The sequence below is a fragment of the Papio anubis genome, chromosome 9 (genome assembly GCF_008728515.1).
Source record: "Papio anubis isolate 15944 chromosome 9, Panubis1.0, whole genome shotgun sequence".
In the NCBI taxonomy this organism is placed as follows: Eukaryota; Metazoa; Chordata; class Mammalia; order Primates; family Cercopithecidae; genus Papio; species Papio anubis.
Genome location: NC_044984.1, coordinates 62559485 through 62573116, shown reverse-complemented (window position 1 = coordinate 62573116; position 13632 = coordinate 62559485). Strand labels below are relative to the sequence as shown.

The following is a 13632-nucleotide window of genomic DNA, read 5'->3' as shown; positions in this document are numbered from 1 at the left end:
CAGTGAAGCAGAGAATTATCTTTTCAACTGGTGCTCCTAGAATATTATGAGTTTATTCTAACAGCTCTTCTGTTATTTCGGACACTTTAGGGACTCTTCTTTGGAACTGTGTTCAGGATCCATGTTTTGAACATCCTTTTTAGCGGGCACAATTTACCCTTTAAGGTCAGATTTTCCTGCTAATCAAAGGACCCTAATGAGGCAGGTTTGCTGACTAAGATGGAGGATGACTGTGATCCAGTGGGTGATACAGTGATTCATAAAGAAATGGCCACAGTTTTCTTGAACTGGCTGTAAACCAAAGCAGAGGCATTCTAGAAATACATGTGGATTTTTCCTTGTGTGATGATGATTTGAGAGATGTAAGGTATTTATGGAAATTCAACTACCAGAAGTTAAAAAATAGCCAGAACCCACATCAACTTAATTTATCAATATTAGCCACTTGAGTTATTGATATTAGCCACAAGTTTTGTTGGTACACACCAGGGATCTGAAATTGGCTGCTCAAGGCAGTACCTGGCTCTGGGAGGTATTTTGTGTCGCCCTTGTATTGCGCCCACACAGTGTGTTAGCAGGTTATGTGATTAGGCAGACTTTAAGATTGGTGACAATATAAGCATATTAGCCACAATTGTCCGGTATCTACCCACCCAGTGTGTTTGTATTAATCCTCGCCCTGTAAGGGCATTTGAGCTTTTGATCCCTCCATGTTCACACTGTTTCTTTACAAAGGAACTTAGAATACTAGACCTTTCTCTGCTCAAGTAAATAAATAAATAAATCCCTTTGTATATTTCATGTCCTAATTCAAACACCGTTTCAGCCACTTCCAACTGAAAAGACTTCTTTTTCTGAATTTCATAAAATTTCAGTGAACTTCACTTGGCACTCCCAGTCAGCCGACTTCTGGTGTAGTTTTTTGTGAATAGTTCTCATCTCAGTTGATAGGGTATGTCTTTACCAGTGATCTTGCTTCTGGGGAAATGAGGCTTGGATTCTTCCAAGAGATCCACTCACGTTTTGAAACAGCAGAAATCAGTCCAAGCATTTTTCTTATTTTCCCTTTTTCTTCTTGCTTTTGTTTTTTTGACAGCCCTGCTTGCTTTCATTTGGAACTTACTCTTAGGTTCTGATGCTTGTTATTGACTGACTAGTTTTGATGAGTCTCTTAACTCACAACCAGATTTCTAGTGTTGACTTATTCCTGGTACCACATGAACTCTATTCATTCTAGGCTTTGGTAACCTATCTCTGCTTCTCGGAATATGACTCTGGGCTGCCCACTTTTGATGTTGGGGCTGCTACCTAGAACTAGCCATACTTACCGCCTAGGAAGAACTGGGACAGAACTGAGGATAGGAGTTTATGGAGAATCCACCTTGGTGGCTCCCTTGTACCTAACACTGGTTTTTGTATAGCTAGCTCTTTAATAAAAATGTATGAATGGAAGAAATTTAAAAAATAAAGCAGTATGGCAGCATCTCATGATGTGACAAAAGTATTTACTCAATTAATAATGGATGCACTTCTTTAGATGAGATGCCATGGTAGATGCTGGATTCAAAGGTGAAAATATATGGTCTCTTCAAGGAATTTGCACTCTCCTGGAAGTTGAGAGTTATAAGGAAAGTCTGAGTGGTAAATTTGGACAGAGATGACAGAGAACTTACTACATTGTGGACCTTAGTCTCAGGTCCAGTTCCAAACAATCTTGAATTTGTTAAGGAGAGTTACCGTTTCTGCATTGGAAACGTTTTCGCTGCTAGCTGTGGAATAATGGCCTCTGGAGGAAGCTGGGTGAAGGATGTGGCAAGGGATAAACATAAAACCCATTTGAATCATAAGCAGATTTCCTGGGGCTGCCCATTTCCACCCCCTTGTTAAATTTTTCTGGGATTCTGGTTAGAAAAGGAGATTTTTCACATGGGGTTTAAAAAATTATGACACAGCCCCCTGGAAAGAATCTTTTTTTTTTTTAAATTTATTTAAAAAATTTTTTTTATTGGCATTGCTTTTAAAATAATGCAAGCTGCTGTGATAGGCAACTGAAGTTCTCAAGTTTTTTGGAAATGAGAACCCAGTCTTACCAGTAAGGCTGAACTTTTAAATAATGTCAGTTGATGGTGTGATCAGCATTTTTTGATTATGAAGCAACCTCTTAAAAAAAATTAGAACAACCAAAGCGATCTTCCTCTATATAAACTGTAAATTATCTTTCACAGCACCTCATTGGACTGGTGGCTTTGAGGGCTACATTAAGTAGGTTATCCTCTCATCTAACCAGCACTAGTATCTCTTGGGCTGCTGTGAGTGACACACGCCGAGTGGGGTGAAGGGAAATGCTGGCGAACTGCATTTTGAGGTGTGGGTTGCTGTCAGTCACTCTGTCTCTTGCTATTGCCAAGCACAGGCAATCTTCCTTCACCAAAACTTGTTACCCAAGGGGAACACTGTCCCAAGCTGTTGATGCTCTCTATATCAAAGCAGCATGGCTCAAAGCAACGATTCCAGTAAGTATTAGGCTCTGCTTAAAATGATGACCTCAAGGACATTTGCAATCTTGGATACAACTTATTTCTCTTCGTTTTATTGTAGGAAGACCGCATAAAAAATATACGACTATTAAAAAAGAAAACAAAAAAGCAATTTATGGTAAGTCAGAAAGTCTTTTTTACATTTCCACTTATTTGATGTTTATTTCCCCCTGCATTTAAATTTTTTTCGGGGAGTAATTAAGTAATGATCAGGGGGACATTAAAAAAAGATTCGTAATTTACCATACGCAATTTCTCGTATCTTGTTTTTAGAAAAACTGCCGATTTCAAGAACAGCTTTTGTCCTTCTTCATGGAAGATGTTTTTGGTCAATTGCAATTCCAAGGTTGCAAGAAAATACGCTTTGTGGAGGACTTCCATAGCCTTAGGCAGAAGCTGAGCCACTGTGTAAGTATACACAACAAATACTGTGCATTTGATCCTAGAAACCTATTTAGAAGTCAGCATGTAAGAATCTGTCTACACACCAAAGGGTGAGTAGAACGAGCTTTGTAATTGTTGGCTTGTAGTCCAAATGGAGAGGTCATCACCAGGGAAATAGCATCAAATAACTGTACATTACTCAGTATGCTGCTATTTATTAGTTCTTAAAGAATGGCTGATAAAACACACTGAAGAGAGCTAAAGTAACATGAAATGGTTTTCAAATAAATACTTTAAAATCATTCTCTCATTATGTGATTCCCAAGTAATTCATTCATCCATTTAATATTTCTTGGGTACCAACTTTGTGCCAAACACTATTCTAAGTCTCTCTTTTCCTCCCTCCCTTCCTTCCTTCCCTCCTTCCCTCCTTCCTTCCTTTCTTCCTTCCTCTCTCCCTCCCTTCCCCTCCCCTTTGTCTTCCTCCCCCCTCCCTCCCTCCCTCTCTGTTTCCTTCTTTCCTTCCTTTTCTTTCTCTCTCTCTCCTTCCTTCTTTCCCATAATAAAGAGAACTTTCTGATGCCCTTTTTATTATCTTCTTTAAAAAATAGTTGTGCCCCCTTTAAGGTATAATCTCAGTAAAAACTTAAAAAGGGATAGAAATGCCTTCTTTGGTACCTAAATTATTCGATGCCTCAGTATGGTCACTGTCATAGCAAGCAGTGGAGAATTAAATAAGAAGGTAAACGTGATCACATTTCTATGAAAACTTCCACAGCAATAAAGACCAGTGCAGAAAACAAAACAAAACAAAAACTCTGAGCCAGAATCTGTGTAATGTTAGTTGAGTTGCCTCTGTGGGGAATATTGAAGCTTTTCTGTGCCCTTAGTTGGGGTCCAAGTATGGTTTCTCCAGCCTCTTGCAGTTGTAGCTTGCAGATGGTACAAAGGTGGGGTGGGGAGCCTTATTGCAATCCTTGGGAAGCCAGTTGGAAAGGAGCTCTCTGTCCTGGGCATCATGGTCACTGAGACTTAAACACTGGGCCATTAGAGGGGGGTGTTTATTTTTTAAGAGTTAAGATGTCTTTTTCTTGTGGTCAACTAAAGTGCTCAGTAACCCAAATTTCAGCCCAGAGTACAAGAGGCATTTTATGAGCGTGAGTTGATCAGCTAGGTTAAAAAACAAGCAAACGAACGAAAAGCAACAAATTTAAGTTCTCTATTTCTTTGGCTAGTTTGTGTTTGTTATATCCTTACTCAGGTTTGTATTGCATGGTTTTTCATAAACTCTCATATTTTATTAAAATTACAACAATGACAAAAAAATTACAAACTGATACCTCTTTGCAAAACAGGAAGAATTCTCTGGGCCAGTTCCCTTGCCTGAAATTTTGTTCTGTGCTTAACCTGTAAGATAACCTTATGAAGAAAGTACATATGTAACTATACATAGTCTCTTAAATTTAAATTGCATTGTCAAATCCTTGCCTGATACAGTACAGAGTGTCTGGTTCCCCAGAACCCCTAAATCCACCTCAGGTTTTCACTACTTAGCTGGTTTTGTTGGCCCAAATAGCTAGAGAACACATAGCGACAGTTATAACCTAAAACGAACAATACTGCAGATGAAAAGCTTAGGAAACCTAGATATGTCCAGGAGCTCTGGTTTTTCTTGGTTTGTTTCCGGGGAAATTTTTCCTAAAGGGGTTGGGACAGTGTGGCGTCGCTCTGGTTGGGTGTTGCTGCTTACCAAAGGGTCTGGCTCCCTCCTGTGGCCAAATACGAACACATCATCTCATCAATCTCGCCAGGCTACACGTAACTCCGCGCTTGCTTTCTTCCCTCCTCCCACCTCAAGCCCATCAGTGTCAGCATCAGTTAATTCGTCTTACAAGCTGTGAAGTTTATGCCCTGGGGTAAAGCAAGCTCCTCTGTGAAACATAAAGCGGCAGGATTGGCCTGAGCATTAGAAAGACTCTGCAGACATTGATTTAGGGAAAAAGGTAACTGGCCTGGAGTCTCATCTTTCAGCCAAACATAATTTTATATTTCTGGCAACAGAAGCTGGTATCTGTCTGTTTAATACAAATTAACTGAGCATCGACTGGATGAAGTTCTGAATTAGTGGTTGGGAGAGGGTTTAGCAGACAGAAGTTATAAAACATGAAGTAAACAACATTAATTTATGATATTTTCTTAATAAAAATGGACACTAAATGTAATCAGTGTATAAATGGTCAACCTATTGAAACTAATTATACTTGCTGTATTTCCCCTGACGTCCGTACTATTGAGGTTGTTGTGGGGAAAATAAGTAAAACAAAGCTCAGCGGATTCAGAGCAGTAGTGGTGAAGTCACAAGTGGTCAAGTCCCTTCTTGAAAGGGGGGCCTGTGAGAGGGGGCCTTCGGTTCTGCAGGCTCTGAGCTTTAGAAAGCTTTCTGCAGAACCTTGACATGTTTTAAAACTGATCCAAGGCTTCCTCCACGATCAGGAGACAAGAGGAAATGGCCCATTCTATTTCCTGGACGTGGTACTCTGGGATAATGCTTAGGTTCGTATGATGCTACAGGCTCAATAGGATTTTGAGGGGTTGATTGAGCAGTGAAAGATGCGTTGGTAGTGCTGCTCCAGAGTTAAATGCTGTCTGTGTTCTGAACAGCTGATTTACACAGAATTTTAGCACACAGCCTACTTGCTTAATGTGTGCACTTAATATTTGAAATTATGCCAACGATAAAACATTGGTTTGTGTTCTTCTGAAAGTTCCCCCTACCCACCAAACCTTGGAAATAATATTAAAAAAGCAAAACATATGATATCAATTGCTTTAAATCATTTGAAGAATCCAATAATTATGTATTTTGTATCTTAATACATTAAAGGTAATAGTAAGGATTACTACAGCTCTTTATACATTGTTAGCTTGTGCATGAGATTTTTAAATGCTCTTATCTGCGTACATGTTTTATTTCTGTTGACAATTTTTAATGGATACCAGAGTTATTAAAAGGTGCACACTCTGCTAAAGTTGCAAGGACATTTTAATTTGTGATGATAACTTTTTTTCAGATAATGATATTTTACCAAATAGGATATGACTTTTGTTGGATTTGTTGATTACATGCTGAATTAGGTGAAAATTTTCACATATCAAGAGCAAAGTACTAAATTATTCCTTTAAAAATTACAGTAGCCTTCCCTGGTAGGGTTAATAGGAGTATTTGGGTTGGGGAAATATTGCAATTCCGATGATGGAATACTTATGTACTATATTACCAAATCTCATTACCTTGGAATATAACCTGGATTATATTTGAGTTATCCTTGGCGGGTGTTGTTTTGTATCACCAGAAAGAAAAACTTAAAGATGAACTCTGGTATAACCCGGAACTAGACACTGGATCACACGTCAGCTAGAGATGATCAATGTCTATTTCACTTGCAGTTCATTGACATGGAACTTTATGATTACTCGCTACAGATAACAGTACAACTCTTTTGACATTCATATCACCAGCCCACTATTGAAACATTTCTAGGTTTTAGATAATTCAAAATTCAGATATAAAAATGAAATGCTCATGGTGAGCAACTGGTCCTATCCACCTCCTTTCCATTTATTCTTTTTTATTCCTGTTCATAGGCAACATTGTGTCACTCATTACCATTTGATAAAGGTAATGAAATAAATAATTGCCACATTCTGAGGGTATGGGTTTGCACTTGATGGATATTCATCAAATGGCTGAGACAACGTGCTTTCCTTCCTTTTTCTTCCTTCATTCCTTTCTTTTTCCTCCCACCTCATTCCTCCTTTCCTTTAATATACTTAAAAAAACAGTCCATGTGCCTGCTCCAGAACAATTGCCAAATGATGAATTTGTCAATGACCAAGTTGTTGAATTAGTATTTTCTTTTATTTATTTAGTTTTAGTTGACTGGCTTTGTTTTGTCTTCATGAGAAAGAAGCTTTCGTGTTAAGGACTGTTGTGTTTATCTCTGTTCCTAATTCCTACTTTTGGAAATAAAGATCAAGTAGCAGGGAGAGGGGAGACTTGAGGACATAAGAATCGTAAGATCGGAATGTTTTTGAGCATGCAGAATTCTTATGACTACATTTAACATTAATATATTTGTAATACAGGGGAGAATATATAAGAATTTGGCCGAGTATGGTAGCTTACGCCTATAATCCCAGCACTTTGGAAGGCTGAGATGGGTGGATCACCTGAGGTCAGGAGTTCGAGACCAACCTGACCAACATGGCAAAACCCCATCTCAACAAAAAATACAAAAATTAGCCGGGTGCAGTTGCGCATGCCTGCAGTCCCAGCTACTCGGGAGGCTGAGACGGGAGAGTCTCTTGAACCCAGGAGGTGGAGGTTGCACTGAGCCAAGATTGTACCACTGCACTCCAACCTGGATGACAGAGCAAGACTCTGTCTTAAAAAACAAACAAACAAACAAAATTCTCCATAGTCCAGAACACATTTGAATATATGTACCAATTTTGGTGTTAGAGGGAGGCTAACCGCTAACTGTAAGAAGTACTCCCCCAATTTTGTTGGATTTATATTTTAAAACTTTATTTCTCACCTACTTAAAAGTCTGGGTTTTTTAGATGGTGACACATTTCTCCACATTATGAATCAAGGTCCAGACTTGTTCCACATTGCAGCCTGTGTCATCTCCTAAGCCTTCTGCATTCGGTCAGTGGAAGAGGGATGAGACTAGTAAGAAGACTTGTCAGCTTCTTAGAGGTCTTGTTCCCCAAATCACACATTCACTCTGCTCACATTCCATTGCAAGAACTCATCACATAGCCACAAGTAACTGCAAGGAATCATGGGAAATGTAGTTTAGCTTATTGTTTGGGAGAAGAGGAAATAAATTTTGGCCTACAGCTAGCAGTCCTGCCATAAATATTTAAGAATTCTTTAATAATATATTATTTATGACCAGGGCCACTCTTAGCTTATAGAGTACCTTTGCACAAAGGAGAAAAAGGGATATAGCCTTGCAGGAGCAAGGTACAGTGAATACAGTACTCTTAAGCAGGGTATTCATGTGCAAGGCATGCCTTGCGCAATGGTACAGGATGACCCTGCTTACAACTTGTCAACGAATGATTTCTTCTTATAAATATATTCTTCTCATGAATAAGAAGAGAATTCAGACAGAGGAAAACTGAACTTACCCTATAATGGTATTATAAAGACAAAATAAAAATGGAAATAACTAAAACTAATGGGTTAAAAGAAACAAGTACATTTTGTAAACTGGTTGAGTAGCGTATTAGTCAGGGTTCTCTAGAAGGACAGAACTAATGGGGTAGATATATATATAAAGGGAGTTTATTAAGGAGAATTGACTCACGATCACAAGGTGGGGTCTCACAATTGGACGTCTGCAAGCTGAGGAGCAAGGAAGCCAGTTCAAGTACAAAGGTGAAGAACTTGGAGTCTGATGTTCGAGGGCAGAAAGCATCCAGCATGGGAGAAAGATGCAGGCTGGAAGGCTAACCCAGTCTAGTCTTTTCACATCCTTCTGCCTGCTTTTATTCTGGCCGCTCTGGCAGCTGATTAGAGGGTGCCCACCCAGATTAAGAGTGGGTCTGCCTTTCCCAGTCCACTGACTCAAATGTTAATCTCCTTTGGCAACACCCTCACAGACACACCCAGAAACAATACTTTGCATCGATTCAATCCAATCAAGTTGACACTCAATATTAACCATCACAGGTAGTGAATTGACTTTTGGCAAACTGTTTTACAGCAGTTTGGCCTAATTCTATATTTGATGGCCACTGTGCTAGGTGCTGGGGTAAAAAAGGCAAGTGTGATTTGGTCCAGGCTCTCCAAACTCTTTTTGGACGGGAGAAGTAAAGAAAAAATTCAATGAATCATAAAATGCAAAATGTATGAGTGCTTACAGTTTTCTGTCGGAAGAAGTCACTGTGGAAGCCGAAAGGAAGAAGTACTTAATTCTATCTGCTGCAGGGATAGGGGTACATGTGGGGTGAAACTCGAAAGAGTGTTATTAAAGGAGCTTAATTTCCAGGGGAATGGCATAGGAAGAAGCCTGATTAAAGGTTTGGTGGTATAAAACAACATGCCATATTCAGGAAGCTGTAAGTAATTCAGTATGGATGTAAAGGGGCTTGTGGACCATTAAGAGAAGGTAGGTTGGTCAGATTTTAGCCAGGGGATATTAGTAGGGTCAGGTAAAGGAGGGTCTGGTGAGACTGGCTAAGGAGTTTGGATTTTATCCTGAGGATAATGGAAAGCCCTTGAAAGGCATGGCATGATCAAATACACAATGTTTTAGAAAGAACTCTGGTGATTGTATAGGGATGTAGGTAGAGGTGACGCTCAAGACAGAGGAAACCGTGAGATGAGACTTGCAATAATGTGCTGAAGTGGTGGCACACCAATGTCATAGGCAAGAGTGAGGAGAGCCTGAGGGAGAGAGGAGAGCCCAAGATGAGTCCAAGATTTCTACCTGGGGGCTGGCTGTGTGCGTGCTGGTGCCATTCACTGAGAACACAGTAGAAAGCTTGCAGGAGGGTTAATAGACCTGCTAAAAGTTTGAGGAGTCCCATGCAAAAGTGTAATTACAACAGTAGCATGTAGCTCTTTGTATATATTTTGTGTATGTTTAAAGTGTATTGATGTATCTATAGATATATTGAGGTATAATTGACATATATATATATATATTTTTTTGTTTTTGAGACAGAGTCTCACTCTGTCACCCAGGCTGGAGTGCAGTGGCACCACCTTGGCTCACTGTGACCTCCACCTCCCGGGTTCAAACAGTTCTTGTGCCTCAGCCTTCCAAGTAGCTGGGACTATAGGCGGGTACCACCACACCTGGTTAATTTTTGTATTTTTAGTAGAGATGGGGTTTTACTATGTTGGCGAGGTTGGTCTTGAACTCCTGACCTCAAGTGATACATCTGCCTTGGTCTCTCAAAGTGCTGGGATTACAGGCGTGAGCCACTATGTCCAGTATTCTAATTGATGTACAATTAACTGAGCATATTTAAAGTGTAAAATTTGAAGGCTTTAACATATGTACACAGTTGTGAAACCAACACCACAACTAAGATAATAAACATATCCTATCACTTTAATGTAAATTGTATTATTATATGTGCTATACTCTTTTTTTTTTCTTTGATCTGGCTTCTTTCACCTAGCTAGTCACCCATAATTATTTTGAGATTCATTGGTATTTTTGCAAGTATCCATCATGTGTTTCTGTTTAGTTGTCAAGTAGCCTCCCATTGTAATGATACGCCACAATTTCTTTATTCACCTATTGATGGGCATTTGCTTCCTCCTCTCCCAGCTGCTATGAATATTCATGCATAAGTCTCTGGAGAAATATTTTCATTTCTCTTGGATAAATACACAGGAGTGGAAAGTTCTGATTATAGATTAGGTATATGTTTAACTTTGTAAGAAACTGCCAACTGTTTCCCACAGTGGTTTTTATCATTCTACGTTTCTAGCAGTAACGTATGAGAGTTCAAAGTGCCCTTTTTTTTTTTTTTTTGCTCTCACTTGATAAGATCAGTGTTTAAAATGTTAGCCAGTCTAGTTGAAGAGCAGTGTTATGGCACTGTGTTTTCAATCTGCATTTCCACAATAATTAATGATGTTGAGCATCTTTTGATTATTTACTACACAATAGCTTCTTTGATAAAATGCCTGTTCAAATAGTGTGCCCTCCTTTTTAAAATTGGATTGATTCGTTTCTTATTATAGAGTTTTGAGTATGTGAGTGTGTTTTACAATATATTCTTGATACAAGTCCTTTATCAGAGATATAATAGGTAAATATTTTATCAGATATCTGTGACACGTTCTCATTATCTTAGTGTCTTTTGAAGAGATTTTACATTTTATGAAGTACCGTATAATAGTTTTTTCTTTAATGGACCATGTTTTGGTGCCATATTGAAGAAATCTTTGTTTAACACAAAGGTCATGAAGAAATTTTACTTGTTTTTATTCGGAGGTTTCCTAATTTTAAATATCACATTTAGGTCACTGCCTTTTTAACACATCTATTGACAGGATTGTGTTTTTTGGATAATTGAAACTATGAATTACATTGATTTTCAAAGTTAAACCAACCTTGCCTTTCTGGGATGCACTCTACTTGACAATAATGTATTATTTCTTTCATATATCACTAGATTTAATTTGCTAAAACTTTGTTTAAAAATTTTGCATCTATGTATGTGAGATGTTAGTCTACAGTTTTCTTGTAATATCTATGTCACTTTGATACTAGCATAATCCTGGCCTCATAAAGTGGAAAAGTGTTCACCTTTTCAATTTTCGGAAAGTGTCAGTATAGACTTTTTTTTTTTTTCTTAAATGTTTGGCAAGATTTAGCAGTGAAGCCATTTTTGCTTAGAGTTTTCTTTGTGGGATGATTTTAAACTACATATTCTATTTTTTAGTAGATGCAAGGTTATTTATTCAGATTATCTATTTCTTCCTGAATGAACCTGGGTAGTTTCTGTCTTTCAATGATTTTGTTCATCTCATCAAATTTGCAAAATTTATAGCCAGATAATTTTTCATGATATTTCCTTAATATGCTTTTAATATCTGCATAGTATAGGATGATGTCACTTCCCTTATTCCTGATATTGGTAATTTTTGTCTTTATTTTTTCTTTCTCATGGGTCTGGCTAAAAATTTATCAATTTTATTGATTTCTCAAAGAACCAGTTTTTAGTTTCATTGATTTTTCTTTATTACTTTTCTGTTTTTTATTTCCGTGATTTTTATTCTGAACATTATTATTCATTTTCTTCTATTAAATTTATATTTAGTCTGCTCTTTCTAGTTTCTTAAGATAGAAATTTGGGTCATTAACTTGAAATTTTTTTTTCTTTAGGTGGAAGCTGAGATTATTAATTTGTGATTTTCTAACTTTTTATTATAGGAGTTCAGACCTATAAATTTCCCTCTAAGTACTTCTTTAGTTACATTTCACAATCCTTGCTATGTTGTGCTTTCATGTTTATTTGCTTTAAATTACTTGCTAATTTCCCTTTTGATTTTTTCTTTTATATATGGGTTACTTCGAAGAATGTTACTTAGTTTCTATATGTGGGAAGTTTTCTAGATACTTTTCTAATTTTGATTTCTAATTTTATATTATTTTGGCCAGAGACCATGCTTTGTATGACTTGAATCCCTTTATATTTGCTGATCCATGTTTCATAACCCAGAATTTGGTCTATTTTGGTAAATATTCTATGTATATTTGAAAAGAATATGTACTCTGCCGTTGTTGGGCTGAGTATTTTATACATTTCAATTAGATTTAGTTGTGACAGCTTTTTACTTTTTCTCTCTCTTTATTAACTTTTTTCTACTTATTTTATCAATTATTGGTATCTCCGGCATTAATTGTGAACTTCTGTTTCTTCTTGAAGTTCTATCAGATTTTACTTCTTGTATTTTGAAGTTCTGTTATTAGGTACACAAATGTTTATGATTGTTATATTCTCTTGATGAAATGACACATTTATCATTATAAAATTACCCTTATTGTCCCCAATAATATTCTTTGTCCCGAAACCCACTTCTTTTTTGATGCTGATAGAATCACTCCAGTTTTCTTTTGATTAATGTTAGTGTGCTATGTCTTTTTCCATCCTTTTACTCATAACATATTTGTGCTTTTTATTTTTCTCATTATTACTTGTTTTAAGCAATTTGATTATGATGTGAATTGGTGCAGTTTTCTTCATGTTTCTTGTGCTTGGAGTTGATTGGAAATCTTGTGTTTGTGAGTATATTGTTTTCATCAAATTTGAAATTGTTCAGCTATTATTTATTCAAAATTTTTTTTCTGTATCTCCTTCTGTCTGTTCTCCTCTTGGAATGCTAATTACACATATATTAGCCCATTTGTAGTTGTGCCACAACTCACTGATTCTGTGGGTTGTTTTTTCCCAGTGTTTTTCTGTGTTTCATTGTGAATAGTTTCTATTGCTACATCTTCAAGATCACTAATCATTTCTTTTGTAGTGCCTATCTGTTAGTCTCATTCAGAATATTTTTCACCTCATACTTTGTAGTTTTTATCTCTAGAAGTTTGAATTGAGTCTTTTTAGTATTTTCCATTGCTCTATTTAACATGATCAGTCTTTAACTTCTAGAACATATGGAATAGAGTTATAGCAACTTTTAAAATATCCTAATCGATTAATTGTAACATTTGTGTCCACTCTGGGTTGGTTTCAATTGACTGATTTGTCCTCCATTATGGGTCATATTTTACAGCATCTTCGCATGGCTGGTAATTTTGATAAAATGTCAAATATTATGAATTTTACCCTGTTGGATCCTAGACATTTTTATATTCCTGTACATATTCTTGAGTTTTCTTCTGAGACACAGCTAAATTACTTGCAAACAGTTTTATCTTTTCAGATCTTGTTTTTTAAACTTTGTTAGGCAGGACCAAAGTACTGTTTAGTCTAGTGCTAATTTTGCCCCTCATTGAAGCAACACATTTCTGTAAACTCTACCGTATTTCCTATGATTTTGCTTTCTTTTTTTTCTTTTCCTTCTCTTCTTCCTCCTTGTTGAAATTTATTTGTTCAGGACATTCAGCTGTTTGTCTTACAGAGTTTCTCATAGTCTGTATTTTCTGACTGCATTTTCATAGTGTCA

General features: G+C 37.1%; 1 protein-coding gene across 1 annotated transcript in view; it reads left to right on the top strand.

Moving 5' to 3' along the window:
• Window positions 1–205: 205 nt before the first annotated feature.
• Window positions 206–13632, top strand: part of IL26 (interleukin 26) — a 29662-nt gene continuing 16235 nt past the window's right edge. The window contains exons 1-3 of the mRNA XM_003906743.5: window positions 206–2513; window positions 2599–2655; window positions 2811–2945. Coding sequence (XP_003906792.1) covers window positions 2343–2513; window positions 2599–2655; window positions 2811–2945 — 363 coding nt within the window. The 5' untranslated portion in view covers window positions 206–2342. The remainder of the gene's footprint in view (window positions 2514–2598; window positions 2656–2810; window positions 2946–13632) is intronic.